Source organism: Notechis scutatus, chromosome 6 (assembly GCF_049901735.1).
Source record: "Notechis scutatus isolate UNSWTSFEM ecotype Mainland chromosome 6, rNotScu1.2, whole genome shotgun sequence".
Lineage (NCBI taxonomy): Eukaryota > Metazoa > Chordata > Lepidosauria > Squamata > Elapidae > Notechis > Notechis scutatus.
Genome location: NC_142014.1, coordinates 8,817,625 through 8,834,157, shown reverse-complemented (window position 1 = coordinate 8,834,157; position 16,533 = coordinate 8,817,625). Strand labels below are relative to the sequence as shown.

At 41.1% G+C, this 16,533-nt stretch overlaps 1 protein-coding gene across 1 annotated transcript in view; it reads right to left on the bottom strand.

The window, feature by feature from the left end:
* CAPZA2 (capping actin protein of muscle Z-line subunit alpha 2) overlaps positions 1–14,639 on the bottom strand; it is a 41,339-nt gene extending 26,700 nt beyond the window's left edge. Inside the window, exons 1-3 of the mRNA XM_087969331.1 lie at positions 14,451–14,639; positions 3,790–3,853; positions 1,829–1,880 (exon numbers count right to left, since the gene is read on the bottom strand). Coding sequence (XP_087825457.1) covers positions 1,829–1,880; positions 3,790–3,853; positions 14,451–14,489 — 155 coding nt within the window. The 5' untranslated portion in view covers positions 14,490–14,639. The remainder of the gene's footprint in view (positions 1–1,828; positions 1,881–3,789; positions 3,854–14,450) is intronic.
* Positions 14,640–16,533: the final 1,894 nt, after the last annotated feature.

The window sequence follows — 16,533 nt, the reverse complement described above, 5'->3', positions numbered from 1 at the left end:
TGGGCATAAAATCAAATTAAGCCCCTCCCCCCAAATTTAGGCCTATTTTAAAATATGCAAAATAAGGGGGAAGGGCGGGGAGACTTGCCGTTAGGAGCGCCTGGCGGGCCGGAATTCCTCGCCACCAGCCGCTCCTAACGGCCGATCATGGCCAAGCACAGAGAGCTCCCTACTCCTCCCATCTTTGCTGCAGACACCTTTGGCATCTGCCGCTGTTGCTTTCCCTTCTGCCCATTCCGCCGCCACGTTTGGAGCTGGCGCTTCCGTGTTTGGAGTGCCGTCGCCATTTGGAGCTCCAAACAAGGAAGTGGCAGCTCCAAACATGACGGCGGGCGATCTTTTTATTTTGGTCCGCGCGAAGTTCAGAGCGAGCAAGAGAGGAGACTGCGATGCCTCCATCCGAGATGGCAACCTCACTAGTGGATCACAACGTGGCTGGAAGCCCGAATCGGCGGGAAACGATGGCAATCTTTTTGGAGTGAGAGGAAAGGAAGAGAAGACTTGCGGCGTAATTTGCAGGAGGAAGTGGGTGTACCCCACGGCAGGGAGCCCAAGGAAGAAGGGCTGGTAGGCAACGGAGAGCGTCCCGTAGCTCCGGAAGCAACCTAGAGACGCGCCCGGGAAGAGGCGCAGATGCTGCCTTGAAGTCCCCAAGCCAACTGCATGCCGCCTTAGTTACGCGCCTTTGGGCATTATGTGTGCTCTTTCGGCGCTTTGGGCATCTCCGTGTGAACTCGCGACCCTGTCCTTTCCACCTGGCGCCCTTGCTGCTTTCCAAACATGGCTCTTTAGCAGAAAGCATCAAGGGCGCCGGTGGAAAAGGTCTCCCTCTCATGCTCGCTCTGAACTTAGCGCGGACCAAAATAAAAGATCGCCCACCGTCATGTTTGGAGCTTCCGCATTTGGAGCTTCGCCGCCGTTTGGAGCTCCAAACAGCGGCAGTGCTCCAAATGTGAAGCCGGTTGCTAAAGAGCCAGAAAGCAGCAAGGGCGCCAGGTGGAAAGGACAGGGTCGCGATCACACGGAGATGCCCAAAGCGCGGAGCGCACATAACTAAAGGCGGCACACGCAGTTGGTTTGGGGACTACAAGGCAGCATCTGCGCCTCTTCCCGGGCGCATCTCTAGGCTGCTTCCAGAGCTACGGGACGCTCTCCGTTGCCTACCAGCCCTTCTTCCTTGGGCTCCCTGCCGTGGGGTACACCCACTTCCTCCTGCAAATTACGCCTCACAACTCTTCTCTCCCTTTCCTCTCGCTCCAAAAAGATTGTCATCGTATCCCGCCGATTCGGGCTTCCAGCCACGTTGTGATCCACTAGTGAGGTTGCCATCTCGGATGGAGGCATCGCAGTCTCCCTCTCTTGCTCGCTTTGAACTTCGCGCGGACCAAAATAAAAAGATCGCCCGCCGTCATGTTTGGAGCTGCCACTTCCGCGTTTGGAGCTCCAAATGGCGGCGGCACTCCAAACACGGAAGCGCCAGCTCCAAACGTGGCGGCGGAATGGGCAGAAGGGAAAGCAACAGCGGCGGGTGCCAAAGGTGTCTGCAGCAAAGGTGGGAGGAGTAGGGAGCTCTCTGTGCTTGGCCATGATCGCCGTTAGGAGCGGCTGGTGGCGAGGATGCAAGTGGGGGAATTAAGTCACGCTCCGAAAAGACGGCCTAGCCGTTTTTTCGGGGCTCAAAAAAAAATAAGGCCCGGCCTTATTATGTGAGAAACACGGTATTATCCTCTTCCTTGCCTACCTATATATCTCAAAAGAAATTTTCAATAGTGTCATCCTTTCTTAATGCAATGAAAGATAGTTATTGAATAAAGAGGTTAATACTTACTGTGCTGCTCCTTCCCTGAGAAGATTATCATTATTAAGTAGCAAACGAACATCTGAAAAATACTGAGCATTAGTATATGGTGAATATAGTGGATATAAACTCAAACAGAAAAAATATATGCTAATAAATAAATAATACCCATCTCAAATGCGTGTCTATCAAACTAAAGGTTTTAAATGCTACATTTAAAACGATGTGTATGGATGAAATATACTTCTTGAAATTTCACAGGAAATAGCATTTAAATTTTCTGGGGGATCTGTTCTATATTTAATTGGACGTAACTTTGCAATTCTTGCCAAAAATGAACACATTTGTATATAATATAATAACTATAGTATTAAAAAGCTTAAACAAGCAAACTCACAGAAAAAATATAACAATCATTTATATAACAGCTCAAACTTAGAAATTAAATCAAAAATTCTCCTTACATTTCAATATGCACATAATAGAGTTCAACATTTATTATAAACTGTCAAAATCTGCAGTTATATAAAGAAACAGAATGTATCACACAGTAGCTTACAATGGCATTATGTTCATTGTCACTAATATGCAGATAAGGACTAAAGAACTAAAATGTTTCAAGGTTGAAACAGCAGATTGTCCCAAGATTGAAGCACCTCAACCTTGAAACATTTTACACATTTCTTAGTATTTAGTACAGGAAAGAAAACATGCATTTGCAGTAATAGGGCTGGAAAAAATAGTCTTAGCATTCCGAAACTTAGTTCCTTCTACCAGCTCTAAAATATTCCCTAATGGTCACCTGCCATCAGCTCTCACTTCAATGGCTCTTCATGTAAATTGGTGTTACTTCATTACAAAAGTTGAAAGCATATATATTCATATATAGCAATTGATCACTAACTCTAAAAGCACAACCAAAACTTCAAAAACTATAAAAGAACACCAATAACAGCTATATGCTTCTTTAATTCATAAGTTTCACGGGGGAAAAAAATGGAGACAAAATAATGAGTAAAACCCTCAAGCAAGTGCAGGATTTGAGGCAAGAGAATCACTCTGAGGTTGTCTTTCTCAAGACTGGTGCCATTTTAAAATGCCTTGATTATTGCCAGTTTCAATTTTAAAATGCTTGATTATTGCCAGTTTCAATTTTAAGTCAATTGGTGTCTCTAGAAATTATGCTAAGTCTATTCTATTTGTTAATCCCTCTTCAGCAACTATTATGGCTAATCGTTCCATAATTCTTTTTTTTAAGTCTCATTTTATATCATTTTCTCAAATCCCCTCAAACTCTTCATAAAAGGGATATGCAGATCTTTTAATTAGAGCTTGAACCAATTACCAATTCCACAGCTTAATCTCCCACTGTAACAAAGAACATGACATGGGGGAGGACATAACTGTATTTTAAATAGAATATTTCTAACTTATCTTATTTTAAGATTATATTCAAAACATGTTCCTTTTAGACCTAACAGTAATACAGAAATTTTAAAAAATAGTCAATCACACATACATTACCTTTAGTTAAACAGAAATTTTGAAATGTAACTCAAAAGCAGATGTGTACAAAATGCTTTTAATTTAAACTATTTCATATTCAAAGTCCTGGTTCATGCTTGACAAAATCAAATCTTCATTTTGGCATAAGGTAATATCAATAAGAATTGCATCAATTTCAGTAATAGGGAAATCTATGACAAAAAGTATTACTTGCATTCCTTGCAAGATACTATCATATTAAAACACTAAGGTAACTATATAAAAATTATTAATTTTATTAAGACAAGATTTACTAAATCTTGATTTTAAAACAGTTGTGCTCCAAATGAGCATTTCAAGCATCCGGGAAGTTTGGAACAGCAGCTTTGGACTCCCAAACAAGATGCTTCAAATTTGAGATGACCAAAATCTGAAACGGGGCATTTCTATTTGAAAAAGGGTTATATAGGCTATCTGAAATGAAAATCAACATATGGCCTGCTCACCGTTAAAAACCTCATTGAATTCTCCTGGTGGAGCATGGATGATGAATTTTGCTGCTATGCGCACCTGAAATGAAAACAAATGATATAGTTTTCAACCAAATTTGTAGAGGAAATAAGAATAGTGTTTTTAAAAAACTGAACTGTATTAAAAGAATTGGATTTACTTTTAAGGAAGAAATGTATATATACCTTAATTCTACTATACAATTGTTATAGAAGTTTGATGATCAACTTAAACGCAAAAAGCCTGCAGCAGCCATAACACAATTTAGACATAATACTCTGGGAAGTGAAGAACATAATCATCTTTCAGGAATGAACTGCCTGAAATATCTCAGAACGATATTTCTATCCAATACAGTACTAACAGTACCACTGCAACCAAAGATGGGAGGCTTACTTTCCCCCCCTAAAACTAATATGACTCATAATTATAAGCTGCCTCCCAAATATACTATCTAAAGCAGTTGTTTCTTTGTAATGAAATGCTTTGTCAAACGAATGAACACAAAATAACAATAATGTGAAACTTTTCCAATATTCCAGTAAACTATTGATATGCATAACTTTTAATACAACTTTTAAATTCTTTAATGCTACCAAATGTAATACACAAGACAAATATTTTAAAGGTTGATTGCAGCAAAAAATTCTGTATACACAGAGAAAGAAAAACACATCAATTCCCACAATGGAAGAATGTATGCTAAAAGTGATAGACCTGGTAGAGATTTCAAAATTGACTGTCTAAATTAAAGAGAAGAATTTATCTTGTTTTGTTTCCACTTGGAAACCACTTCTGGACTTAATTCTCAAAACAGAAAAAAATGAAACCTCTAATTTTGGATTTTGTCTAAATTGACAATGTTGTTATGAAATGGTGTGAAATAATTAGAAATGTAAAAAGATTTGAGTTTATAATTTTTCTTGTAACTGCACTGAAAAAAGCTGGAAGTCACTTTTCTTTCTCTTTAGCCTTTGCACTTTTTACCTTTTTTATTTTTTATATTTGTATTTTATCTATAATAAACTTTATAAAACTTTGAAAAAATACTACCAAATGTAATATACAAAACAAATATACATATTACTGTTTAAACAAGAATATTAGAGGGTTTTTTTGCTTAAAACATACAAAAGAGATAAGAAATGAAGGGTGCTCTTAACCTCTTCACGTTTATGACCACAACGGAAATCAATTTAGTTAAAAGCAAACCCATATAGCATGTTCATGCCTTTATAAGGCAATGGCAATGCTTAGATTTGTATTTACAATTCTTGCAATACAGAAATATGCATAACTTTGACAAAGATTTTGTGATAATTTAAAATAATATTTGTATTATTCATATTATAGTAATTACCATAATATTAATAAACTAGTGATTATTAATAAGTATATACTGTAATATAAAGTAGGTTATCTTTCCCTTTTTTATTAGTTGCATATTCAGCTTGATTTGTTTCTTTTGTATTTTTTTTTCCATCTTAAAGAGTGTTGCAGGGAAGTGGGTGGATTCTTACTCCCTCACATGTAAATGAAATGAAGAACCAGGATAGCAGCACCTCACTGCAATATCTATCTTTATGTTACTAAAACTCTCATGTTTCTACAATTTTTGAATCAAGATATCTAGAAAATGCTAACTGAAAGAATGCATAAAAAATCTTGGATCTATTAGTCCTGAAGAATTGAAATTTCCATAATGTCCAGACCAGTTTTATTCTTAAAATTGTGGCCATTCCAGCATTCTTGCAATCACATGATCGTAATTTCCAACATTCCCTACATTTAACTAATTCTCTTCTGAAAAACCTCTGACAAAATTTACTATCAAGTATTGGTTATCTTTAAGTATATTCCAGAGTTATTTAAGAATATGTTACTTCTGTAAGAATCTCATTGGTTTTACATTTGCGTTGTGCATATTTGGGACTAACATCTGAAGTTTCTAATTGTTTTTTATCAGCAAGAACTAGAATGAAAACTATTTGTGGAGCCTCAAGGTACAGATGTTTCTGAAATTGAAGTAAGGATCATTTATACAGGGTGTACCCCCCTGTACGGCTTAATAGATAAGGTGTTTGGAGGAAGATCTATTCAGCCAAAATGAAGGTCTGAATGTTTTAGATGATTTAGATACTTTTGCTTTCAGTTCTTTGCAACAGACACTCAGTTATGTAATTTCTAACTACCTCAGTTCCTCAGATTTCTTTCAGTATATTATTTAAAGATATTCTGTCAACAAGTTCTACAATGACAACAGTTCAGACAGACACCGTTCCAGATTTTGTGCAACTTTCTCATCTTTCTTTAACACTCTATTTCTTAGTCACCGAAATGTCCAAGTCTGCTGATTTATCTGCTGAATTATTTGCAAATCTGTATTCAGAATATGCTACAAAATGTAGTGTGTTTTGAGGAAGTAGGGCTCTTGTTCAAAATTGAAAGTTGCTTAATATTCCCCCACGAAGTCTACCTAAATTATTTCTTCATACATTTGCATTTCCTCTTTACTTTAAACAAACTGTGCACAGTGTAATAACCTGGTTCCTAAGCTAAAAGTACTGGAAGAAAGCCGCCCTTCTTCTTTTCAATGATATTACCAACTATGGGGAAAAGGTGAGACAAATATAAATTCCTTGTGTAAATTTTGTTTATACAAAGGTTGTTTTCCTGGGCTCTACCTATCTATTCAAGATCATGCATATTGAAAACAGGAGGTTTTTTATTTTTCTTCCCAAATTGTTGCATTATCCATCAGGGTGACATCTGGAAGATATTTCAAACTTCTATATGAAAACTGAATCTGTATATATTTTGATAGAGACAGTAAATCAATATTCCATGTTCAATTAAAGCATCAATTTTATACCCAATAACATTTAAAATTCATAACCTCATAACCTAAATAATTATTACAAAGTTTAATTTGCCTCATGATGAAGAAATTATTGCTTAAGTCATCAATTCCCAGGGTTTCTGCAGAAGAACAGAGAGCTTTTGAGAGTACATCAAAAACATAGTTTTCAGACTTCCAGTTTGAGCTTCTTCAGCGACAGACCGAAACCGCGACTCTGCGTGGTTTCAATCCGTGTTCGCCGCTGGAGTCCCCCGAGCCTGCTGGTTTCGGGGCTAAGTCATCCCGTAGAGGTGGTGAAGAAGGGGGGGAAACTGCCTGCAGGGTTGAGGAGAGCCGCATCTCTCCTCCTCAGCTGGCCATTACTCCCTTTTCCGAAGGCAGTTGTAGCGGTGGTCAGAAATGGCCACCACAAAGAAGAACTCGACCGGAAAAGAATGTGCAGGAGGAAGATAAGAAGAGAAAGTTTTGGTTGACTGGGCCAAACAGCAAAAGCAACAAATAAAGTATCCTGGAATTTAAACTATAAAAAAATAATACTGTTCCCAAAGAAGATCTTTAAGCAGCGAAGGAGAGAGAAAAGGGAAAGGATTTGGGTTTTTTTTTTCCTTTTCCTATACTGACAGCTAAGAGACTTAAGCAATAAACTGGAAAAAAATCCACTTTGATATTAATAGGCATTTCATGCTGAAAATAAAAAGTCAAAGGGATAATAAAGATTTCTGGATACTTAAAAGCTTTTGAAAACAGGAAAGGAGAGAAAAAGAATAAAAGGGCAGGATCTGGAAGGGAGGAGAGTGCCTGGAATTAAAAAGAACTCACAGTAAAAGCTCAACAAGACTTCTAAAAGATACATTTTAACTCAAACATGGCAACAAAACAGTAAAACCCCAGGAAGAGAAAGTGAAAAAAGAAATAAGAAGAAGTAGCTTGGGAGTATTTGGATTACTTGGTGATCTCTGGATTCTTGGTTACTGCATTTGAATGACTAAAATCAATCGGATGGTGTTTAAAATGGCTCCACTCTTAGAGGAACTGAAAATGGAACTTAAAAAGTACAAAGAAGATGCACAAGAAGAGAGAGGTTCTTTTGGCTTCGTATTTCAGTTCTTAGAAATGGAGATTTGGGACTATGAGAAACAACAAGAAATGCCTGCAGAACAAGAAGATTGGGACAAAGAAGAAGCCATCTTTAATGAACAAGTAATCTTAGGTGGAGGAAAAAAAGGAAAGGGGGAAAGAGAATGGAAAGTTTAAGACTGGGAAAAACAACCCCAAAAAAGTATAGATTGAAAAATAAGTATAAAATCAGAAAGCAACAGAAGAGGGAAATGCAGAAGAGAGAATTAGAAGTAGAGAGACAAGGGGGTAAAAAGGGGAGGGAGAAGAAGAGAGGGAAGAAAGAAAGGAAAAGGAAGTTATAAAGGACAGAAACAAGATATAGAGAAACAGGGCCTATTTAGAGATAATGGGTGAATATCTAATTGAAAAAGAGATTCTGCAAAGGTACATAAGATAGTATTGTTATATTAGAAATAGAAATAATTTCAGAAAATATGAAACAATGTATGATTAAAATGTTTGATAAAATAGTTATCGTAATTTAGTGGAATGTTTGTCAATAAATAAATGTAATAAAATGAATATTTCATGATTTATAAAACATATGTGAAGAGAAATAAGGGAAAAATTAGATTATACGTGTCTTCAAGGAAGTATGATATTTAATTGAAAAGAAATGTTAAAGATGTTAAGACTTTAATGAATATTAATGATAGAACTGAATTGGAATGGAATGAGAGTTTTAATTACATATATTTATAATCCTTTTTTAAAGAATATAGTGTGTATTATAAGAATGTACCAAGCAGAATTTGATTGGAAGTTATGTATTATGTATTATATTGAATGTTACAACCTTAAGGTATATATCGAAGTTTAAATAAGAGTTGAATGGATAAAATTAAAAGATATAAAGGTGTCATACTCTAATTAGTAACTGCAGGAGAAAATTTGTTTAATGAGAAAAGATAATATAAAATTGAAACAGGACAGGTATAAATATAATGATTTGAATTGAGATGAGATAATCAAAATAAAATTGAGAAAATTAAAAGAGGGGAAAAACTATATAGAAAATGCAAAATAGTTATAAGATATGGAATAGAACACAAAAATGAGCATGAAATTGAGTTTGTGACTGTATAAAGAAGTGTAACCCAGGACCATGCTATTTTCAAAAAAGATGTTTTACTTGTATTGTTTTTTTGTGTGTGTGAAGACCCAAATAAAACTTTAATTAAAAAAAAAAGAACATAGTTTTCAGAGGATGTCTGTGTAATATTTATTGTGTTATCAAGAATTTCAACCTAAATAAATGTAAGTTTAAGGCAATATTTATAAACATAGTGGACAATAGTTGATACATTAGATCAGTGGTCCCCAACCTTTCTGGCTTGGCCGTCTTTTGCGTAAGGATAGTTCTGTGTAGCAGGCATGTGCGCACAGTTCCATTTGCACAAGTGTCTGGTGCTCCCGCAGGTAGAGCTGCATATGTAAATGCAAGCACCTGCCACTCATGAGTGGAGCTGCGCGTGCATGCATGCTCCCCTGCTGCTTGCGCAGCCTGGTTCCAAAAGGGGCACAGCCTAGTAGCGACCCATGGGTTGGGGACCTCTGCATTAAGCTAGCCTTGTATGTATGTATGTATGTATGTATGTGCTGGCAAGGAGTATCAGAAATGTTCCTTCATCTCCTCCTTTCCACTCTCCCTCCCTCTTCCTTTTACCCTGTCCCTTTCTTCCTCCCATATTTCTCTCTCTTTCCTTCCTCCGCTTATTCCTTCTGCACTGTTCCTTCTTTCCTCCCTCCCTCCTGCCTTCCTTCCTTCTCTCAAATTCCTACTGTTTCCCCATTTACTCTGCTCACGGAAGCTTGCAAGGAGAGTCATTGGGAAGCCAATAAGAAGTTGCAATTCCAAGGCCAGTAAGCAACTAAGTGTGAAGGTTGAGAAGTGTGCATGGGTGTGCACAAGCTATGTCACACATATTTGATAAGGCATACAGGTGGGCAATGTGAGTCAGGAAGAGTGCTGGGGAGAAACCCTGTGGGTCAGAGATGGAGCATAGGGAGTCAGCTTGGGTCAGGAAGGCTTGCAAAGTGGGCGAGGATGCATGGAAATATGCAAAGGGTATCATAGAGATCAAAGAAGGCACCTCAGGAGTAGCACGGGTTGGGGAGGGTAGCACGGACTGTAAGGAAACATAGGATTTTCAATCTTCCCTTCCTAGAAGACAGGTAAGTGGCTGCTGAGTGGGTGAGGGAGAGTGCAAAGGATTGCCATAATGGCTGAGAAACTATCAGAAATATTGAAAATGAGGATCATGGGACCACAGCAGCAGCCCAGCAGTTGAAAAAGCCACAACTTCCCCAATTTAATTTCCTCAGAAGTCATAGGTCCTAGATTTTGGAGATATTCTGTAAATTAGTCCATTTGAGGTACCTTGGAACAAAAATTGTTGCCCGTGTTTCATTCAGTTAAAGGTTATAGAGACATCATTGGGTCATCAGTTGAGAGATATTTCCTTATTAGATTCCTCAATGTCTTTAACAATGACAGAACTTCTAATGTACTGCTTTCACTGGAAAAGTTGGGATACCTTCAGAACTATATCTCCCTTGAAAATAGCCCATGTTGAACTAGATAGCAGTCAAACATTAGCACAGAAAATATTTTATGACATTTTGTATTATGGAATAAATCACTGATGGTATGTTTATGTCATAAAATGGTTTTAAAAAATTGCCAAATTTCAATTCCAAGAGAGTTATGGGTCCCAGATTTTGAACACATTCTGTAAGTTAATCTATTTGACATACCTTGGCTCAAAAATTATTGCTCTATGATGCACTGTTTTTCCCAGTTAAAGTCTATAGGAATGAAAGTTTTAATAGTATATAGATTAATGTGAACTCAAGACTCTGGTTCCTACTGAAATCAGTCAATACAGCTATCCTTCCTGAAACGAAACCTCTAGATAAATTTAGATTAATATACAATTAAGCTTTGGTTAAACTAAGCTTTTTACTGAATAAATATTAACCAATTCAATTATTTTTAACTATATACCGTGTTTCTCCAACAATATGCCCCCCCCCCCCATAGGAAGACCCAGCATGTTTTCTAGGCATAAAATGAAATTAAGCCCTTCCCCACAAATTTAGGCCTTGTTTAAAACATGCAAAATTGGGGGGGGAAGGCAGGGGGGAACTTGCCGTTAGGAGTGCCCCGCAGGTAGCTATGCCTCACCATCAGCCGCTCCTAACAGCCAATCATGGCAGAGCGTGGAGGGCTCCCTATCCCCAAGCGCCTTTGCTGCAGACCCGGGTTAGCGGGCGGGTGGCGGCGGCGTGGATGTCTGCTGGCAGCATTTCAGCTGCTTCTCAGGCCTCCGTAGCTTCCACAGTTCCCACCAGTGCTGGCACCTCACTCACCAACACCGTCTCCAACAACAGCATCTGAGACACTCCCGCTTTCCCCCCGTCCCTGCAACAACAGGAAAAAAAAACATTTTGAGGTACCTGGGAGCGCTGCGCGTTGCATTTTGGTTTAATAACAAGAGGCTGGGTGGGTGTGAGAAGAGCTGAGCGAGTGTCTCTGCTGCTGCTACCCTTGATGCTCCAGCCTCGGGCTCTGCAAATTTCCAAAAATCCCGGTGCGCAGCCCATTCCTGAATTCCAAGCACACCCAGGCCGAGCTGCAGCTGTTCCTCTCTCGCCAGCACCGTCTCCAACAACAGCGGCGGCAGCAGCAGGAACCGTGGAAGTTACAGAGGCAGCTCCCCCACCCGAGAAGCGGCTGAAACGCTTCCACAGTTCCTGCCACTGCTGTCGCTGTTCTTCGAGATGGCACTGGCGAGAGAGGGACAGCTGCAGCTCGGCCTGGGCGCACTTGGAATGTAGGAACGGCACACCGGGACTTTTGGAAACTTGCAGAGCTCGGGATTAAACCAAAACGCAGCGCACAGCGCTCCCAGGTACCTCAAAATGTTTTTTTTTCTGTTGTTGGGGGGACAGGGATGGGGAAAAGCAGTAGCGACTCAGACGCTGTTGTTGGAGACGGCTCTGTCGAGAGAGGCGCCAGCACCGGTGGGAACTGTGGAAGCTACGGAGGCCTGAGAAGCAGCTGAAATGCTGCTGGCGGACATCCACGTCGATGCCGCCCACCTGCTGACCTGGGTCTGCAGCAAAGGCTCTTGGCGGGGGTAGGGAGCCCTCCGTGCTCTGCCATGATCGGCCATTAGGAGTAGCTGGTGGCAAGGCATAGCTGCCCGCGGGGCACCCTAGGTGAGGATGGGGGGGGAGAAATTAATTCACTCCCGAAAAGACGTCCTAGCTGTTTTTTCAGGGCTCAAAAAAAAATTAAGACCCGGCCTTATTATATGAGAAACACGGTATTATTCATGTATTCTGTTATATTTGTTAATTGGATAATAGTGGCATGAAAAGGAAGTTACTTCCTGTCAATTAACCAAATCAAGCTAACGGCGATCTTTCAAAATTTTGATCTGATTCTATTATGGCCAATTGGTCATTTCCTTAACTACGGTCTATTAAATCTACAATTGCCAAAATTAAAATATGTAGTTTGAACTCATGCAATTGTGTTTTACTGAACAAATCACAATTAGCATATCAAGTAATTCTCCTATATTATGGCTTACTAATTTGCATGAATCTAAACAAATCAAAATTCTGCAAGATGCTCTTAAGCTTAGTTTGGTTGATTGAAGGGAAGTTAACTGACTTCCTTTTCATACCAGTATATCAAATTTAAGGACAAATATAAGAATGTATACATGATTTGACTTATACTTATTCAATAGCTATTAAATGAATAAAACCAGGAAAAAGAACCTCCTAAATATTAAAATCTAGCTTAAAATAACTTATACATAAGTAGTAATGTAGGGATGTGACAACTGCATGTTATAAACATACAGTGTCACAAGAAAATGAGTCAGGAAGATGGTTTAAAAACATGCTTAGCAACAAACAAGGATTTATTACTAACCGGGTATACAAGCCATCACCGTAAATAATAACAGAGATTGACAGAACTAAAGCAAATGCACATTCTTTTCTGTGTGAATTCAAACATTGAGGCATTTCTAGCATGGATTCGAGTAAAGGGGTAAAGCATGCAAACTTTAAGACTCCTAGGAAGAAGTGATCAAGAAGAAATTATCCTTTAACCCAAGAATGTTCAAACTTGACGGAGCTTTAAGATTTGTGGACTTCAACTCCCAGAATTCCTGAGCTAACATGACTGGAGGAGGAATTCTGGGAGTTGAAGTCCACAAGTCTTAAAGCTCTGTCAAGTTTAAAGACTTCTGAATTTTATCATCTGTCTGTCTGTCTGTCTATTGTCTCCCCATCCATATCTATCATCTATCTATCTATCTATCTAATCTGTCTGTCTGTCTGTCTGTCTGTCCATCCATACACCCACCCACCCACCCACCCATCTGTCATCTATCACAAGGGTCTTCCAACTTGGCCAGTTTAAGACTTGTGGACTTCAACTCCCAGAATTCCTGAGCTAACATGACTGGAGGAGGAATTCTGGGAGTTGAAGTCCACAAGTCTTAAAGCTCTGTCAAGTTTAAAGACTTCTGAATTTTATCATCTGTCTGTCTGTCTATTGTCTCCCCATCCATATCTGTCTATCTATCCATCCATCCATCCATCCATCTCTATCTATCCATCCATCCATCCATCCACCCACCCACCCATCTCTATCTATCTATCCATCCATCCATCCATCCATCCATCCACCCACCCACCCACCCATCCATCATCTATCACGAGGGTCTTCCAACTTGGCCAGTTTAAGACTTGTGGACTTCAACTCCCAGAATTCCTGAGCTAACATGACTGGAGGAGGAGGAATTCTGGGAGTTGAAGTCCACAAGTCTCAAAGCTGTCAAGTTGGAAGACCCCTGGCTTTAACCCGTCAGAACTACCCTCAGCACCCTCAGATGAACAAACTTTCCCCTGGAAAACCCCAAATCAAAGCAGCATGTGGGAGCCCCTTTCCAAGCAAAACATTACAACATATCATCAGAGCTACAAAACCCTCCCTCAAAATAATCTTGAGTCAAGGGGCTAGAGGTCCAAGAAGTCGGGGCGTAATAAAAAACAAACAAACAAGGGTCCACCAGAGCCATCTTTTGGAAATCACCTCAGGCTACGTGAATAGGCTATACGGGCCACCATTAAATCAAGCGGGCCACCAGGAAACTGCCCTGAACCGCTCCAGCGACAAGAGCGGCGGCGGCGACGGCGGCGGGACCAACTCCAGAGTCCGACGGAGGAGAGAAGGGCTTGACCTGGAGGAGCCCCTTTTCCCTCAGCCGGGCTTCCCTCCGGATTAAAAGAGAGGCGAGGAGAGGCAAGGCGGGGCGGAGACACCGGATCCGCGCCGCGCCCGCTTTGCTTCAGCCCCAGCCCGGAGCCTTGCAGCCTATTTTCAGCCCTCGGACCGTACAAGGAGTGGAGAGGGCGGCGAGTAAAAACAGGCCTCGGGCAGAAGGAAACCAAACCTCTTTCCCCCGCTGGCTGACGGGCTCGGGGCTGACGGGCTCGAGCCTGGCTCCACATCCCCTTATTGCTCAATTCGCTTCCTTCCTTGTTCCCCCGCCGGGCAGAGCGGGGAGAAGAAACCGCCACCGCTTCCTCCTCCTCCCCTCTCCTCCCCACACGCGACCCTTCTTCTGCGGTGAGGGGGGCCTTCTTTACCTTCTCCTCATCGGAGAGCTGGTCCTCCGGATCCGCCATCTTAGCTCTAGCTCCGGTCAGCCCACGAAGAAGAAGAAGAAGAAGAAGAAGAAGCAGCCCCGGAGACTCGCAAATCGTTTCACCGTGGAGAAGGAAGAGGAGCAGCAGCCGCCAAGGCCCAGCCAACCGTTCTCCGCCCCTCAGTCAAACAGGAAGGGCGGGACTCGGGCTCGGGGCGCGGCCTCGAGGCGAGGTTGGAGAAGGAGTGCCAGGCCCAAAGCGTCAGGGGAGCTGGAGGAGGCGCATGCGCAAGCGGCCTTCCGAGCGCTGAGGCCGTCGTCTGTCAGAGCGAGGTTTACATTTTAGTGGGTCTCTCTCGCTCTCTCTTTAGGCTGGCGAGCTCAGCCTCTGAGCCTTATGCTTAATTTCTTCATCGAGGGGGTAATCTGGTTCGTTCTGTAAACATTTAGCAGGCTACCTTTGGCCCTGTCACCGTGCAGGGAGGTGTCCCACTACCAGCCTAGCAACCCCTGTCTCTGTTTACAAGATAACAAGAGATTCCACCCTCTCGTCCAAGCTGTGCTTTTCATTGTTTGAACAACGCCAATTGTCTCATATCAGTAACGCTGGTGGATACTTTCTATAACAAGTCTAGTGAGTTGTTAAATAAAAGTGTCTATTGAGGTTGTAAACCAGGGGTGTCCAACCTTGGCAACTTTAAGACTTGTGGACTTCAACTCCCAGAATTCCTCAGCCAGCAAAGCTGGCTGAGGAATTCTGGGAGTTGAAGTCCACAAGTCTTAAAGTTGCCAAGGTTGGACACCCCTGTTGTAAACAAAAAGCACCTATGTCAATGGATTTAAATCAATCATTGCATTTTTAATGGGTCCTAATCACATGTATAAAGATGAAGATACTGTAGGAAGCCCACCCACCCCAAATAATAATATCTGGGGAACATTCAAAGAGACAATAATATATTTCCGCAAAGGAGAAATAGAGAAACATGCTCTTAAAAGGCAGAAAGCACACCCAATCTTCCTGCATAGTGAAACCGCTTCCAACAGATGCTTGAAGTTTTTGGACGTGGATATTTTGTGCCCATTAAGAAAGACTGGGCCAATCTATTCACAAAAACACTTTTAGCTCCAGTTGATGGGATTAAGAAGGACAAGACATGACTTTTAGGAGATAATACCACATTTCTCATATAATAAGGCCGGGTCTTTTTTTTTTTTTTGAGCCCCGAAAAATGGCTAGGCCGTCTTTTTGGGTGACTTAATTCCCCCCTTGCATCTTTGGGCGGGCGGCGACGGCTTGGATGTTGACCTCGGCGTTGGTGGGGCACTTCGTATCAGGGTCAACGCAGGCAGCACCATATCCGGTGTGCAACAAAAGTACTTCCTAACGGCAAGCCCCCACCATCCCCCCCCCATTTCTCATGTTTTAATATAGGCCTTAATTTGGGGGGAGGGGCTTAATTTCATTTCATGCCTATAAAACATGCTGGGACTTCCTATTGGGGGAGGCCGTATTGTTGGAGAAACAGGGTAGGATTAACTCACCACCATTATAGAATAGCAAAAGGTATAAGGCTCGCTACCTCGCACAACTGTAGCATCTCAACCCTATAAAAATTCATGGACTCATAAAACCAATTTGTCAGCTGTTCCCAGAACTGCATGGTGGTGTTGGTTCTGCTCACCAATAAACAGTCTTTTCCAATCAGCCTCCCTTTTATTTCCAGGGCCTTTCTTCCAGTTTGGAACTGAATCGGATTTTTCTTCCAACAATTTAGCATCCTAGATGGGACTCCAAGCTGACCAGCAGACCTGGCCTCCACTTTGCTGGTAGCAGACCCCTTGCATGTGGGTGAGCCCCCTCCCCGGACCTTGGCCATTTGGAGCAAGGGTAGTAAAGGGAGTTTTGAGTCTTGAGCTCAACAGGCTGCTTGGAAAGAAAGTGAGTACCTCTAAATTTTAACGTTTAAAGCCCAGGAGAGTGAGGGAAATTTTATTTATTTTTATTTATTTATTTATTTGATTTGCCAATTGTTTACAAGATAATAAGTATAAGTGTATACATAGTTGTGAATACATGAAAT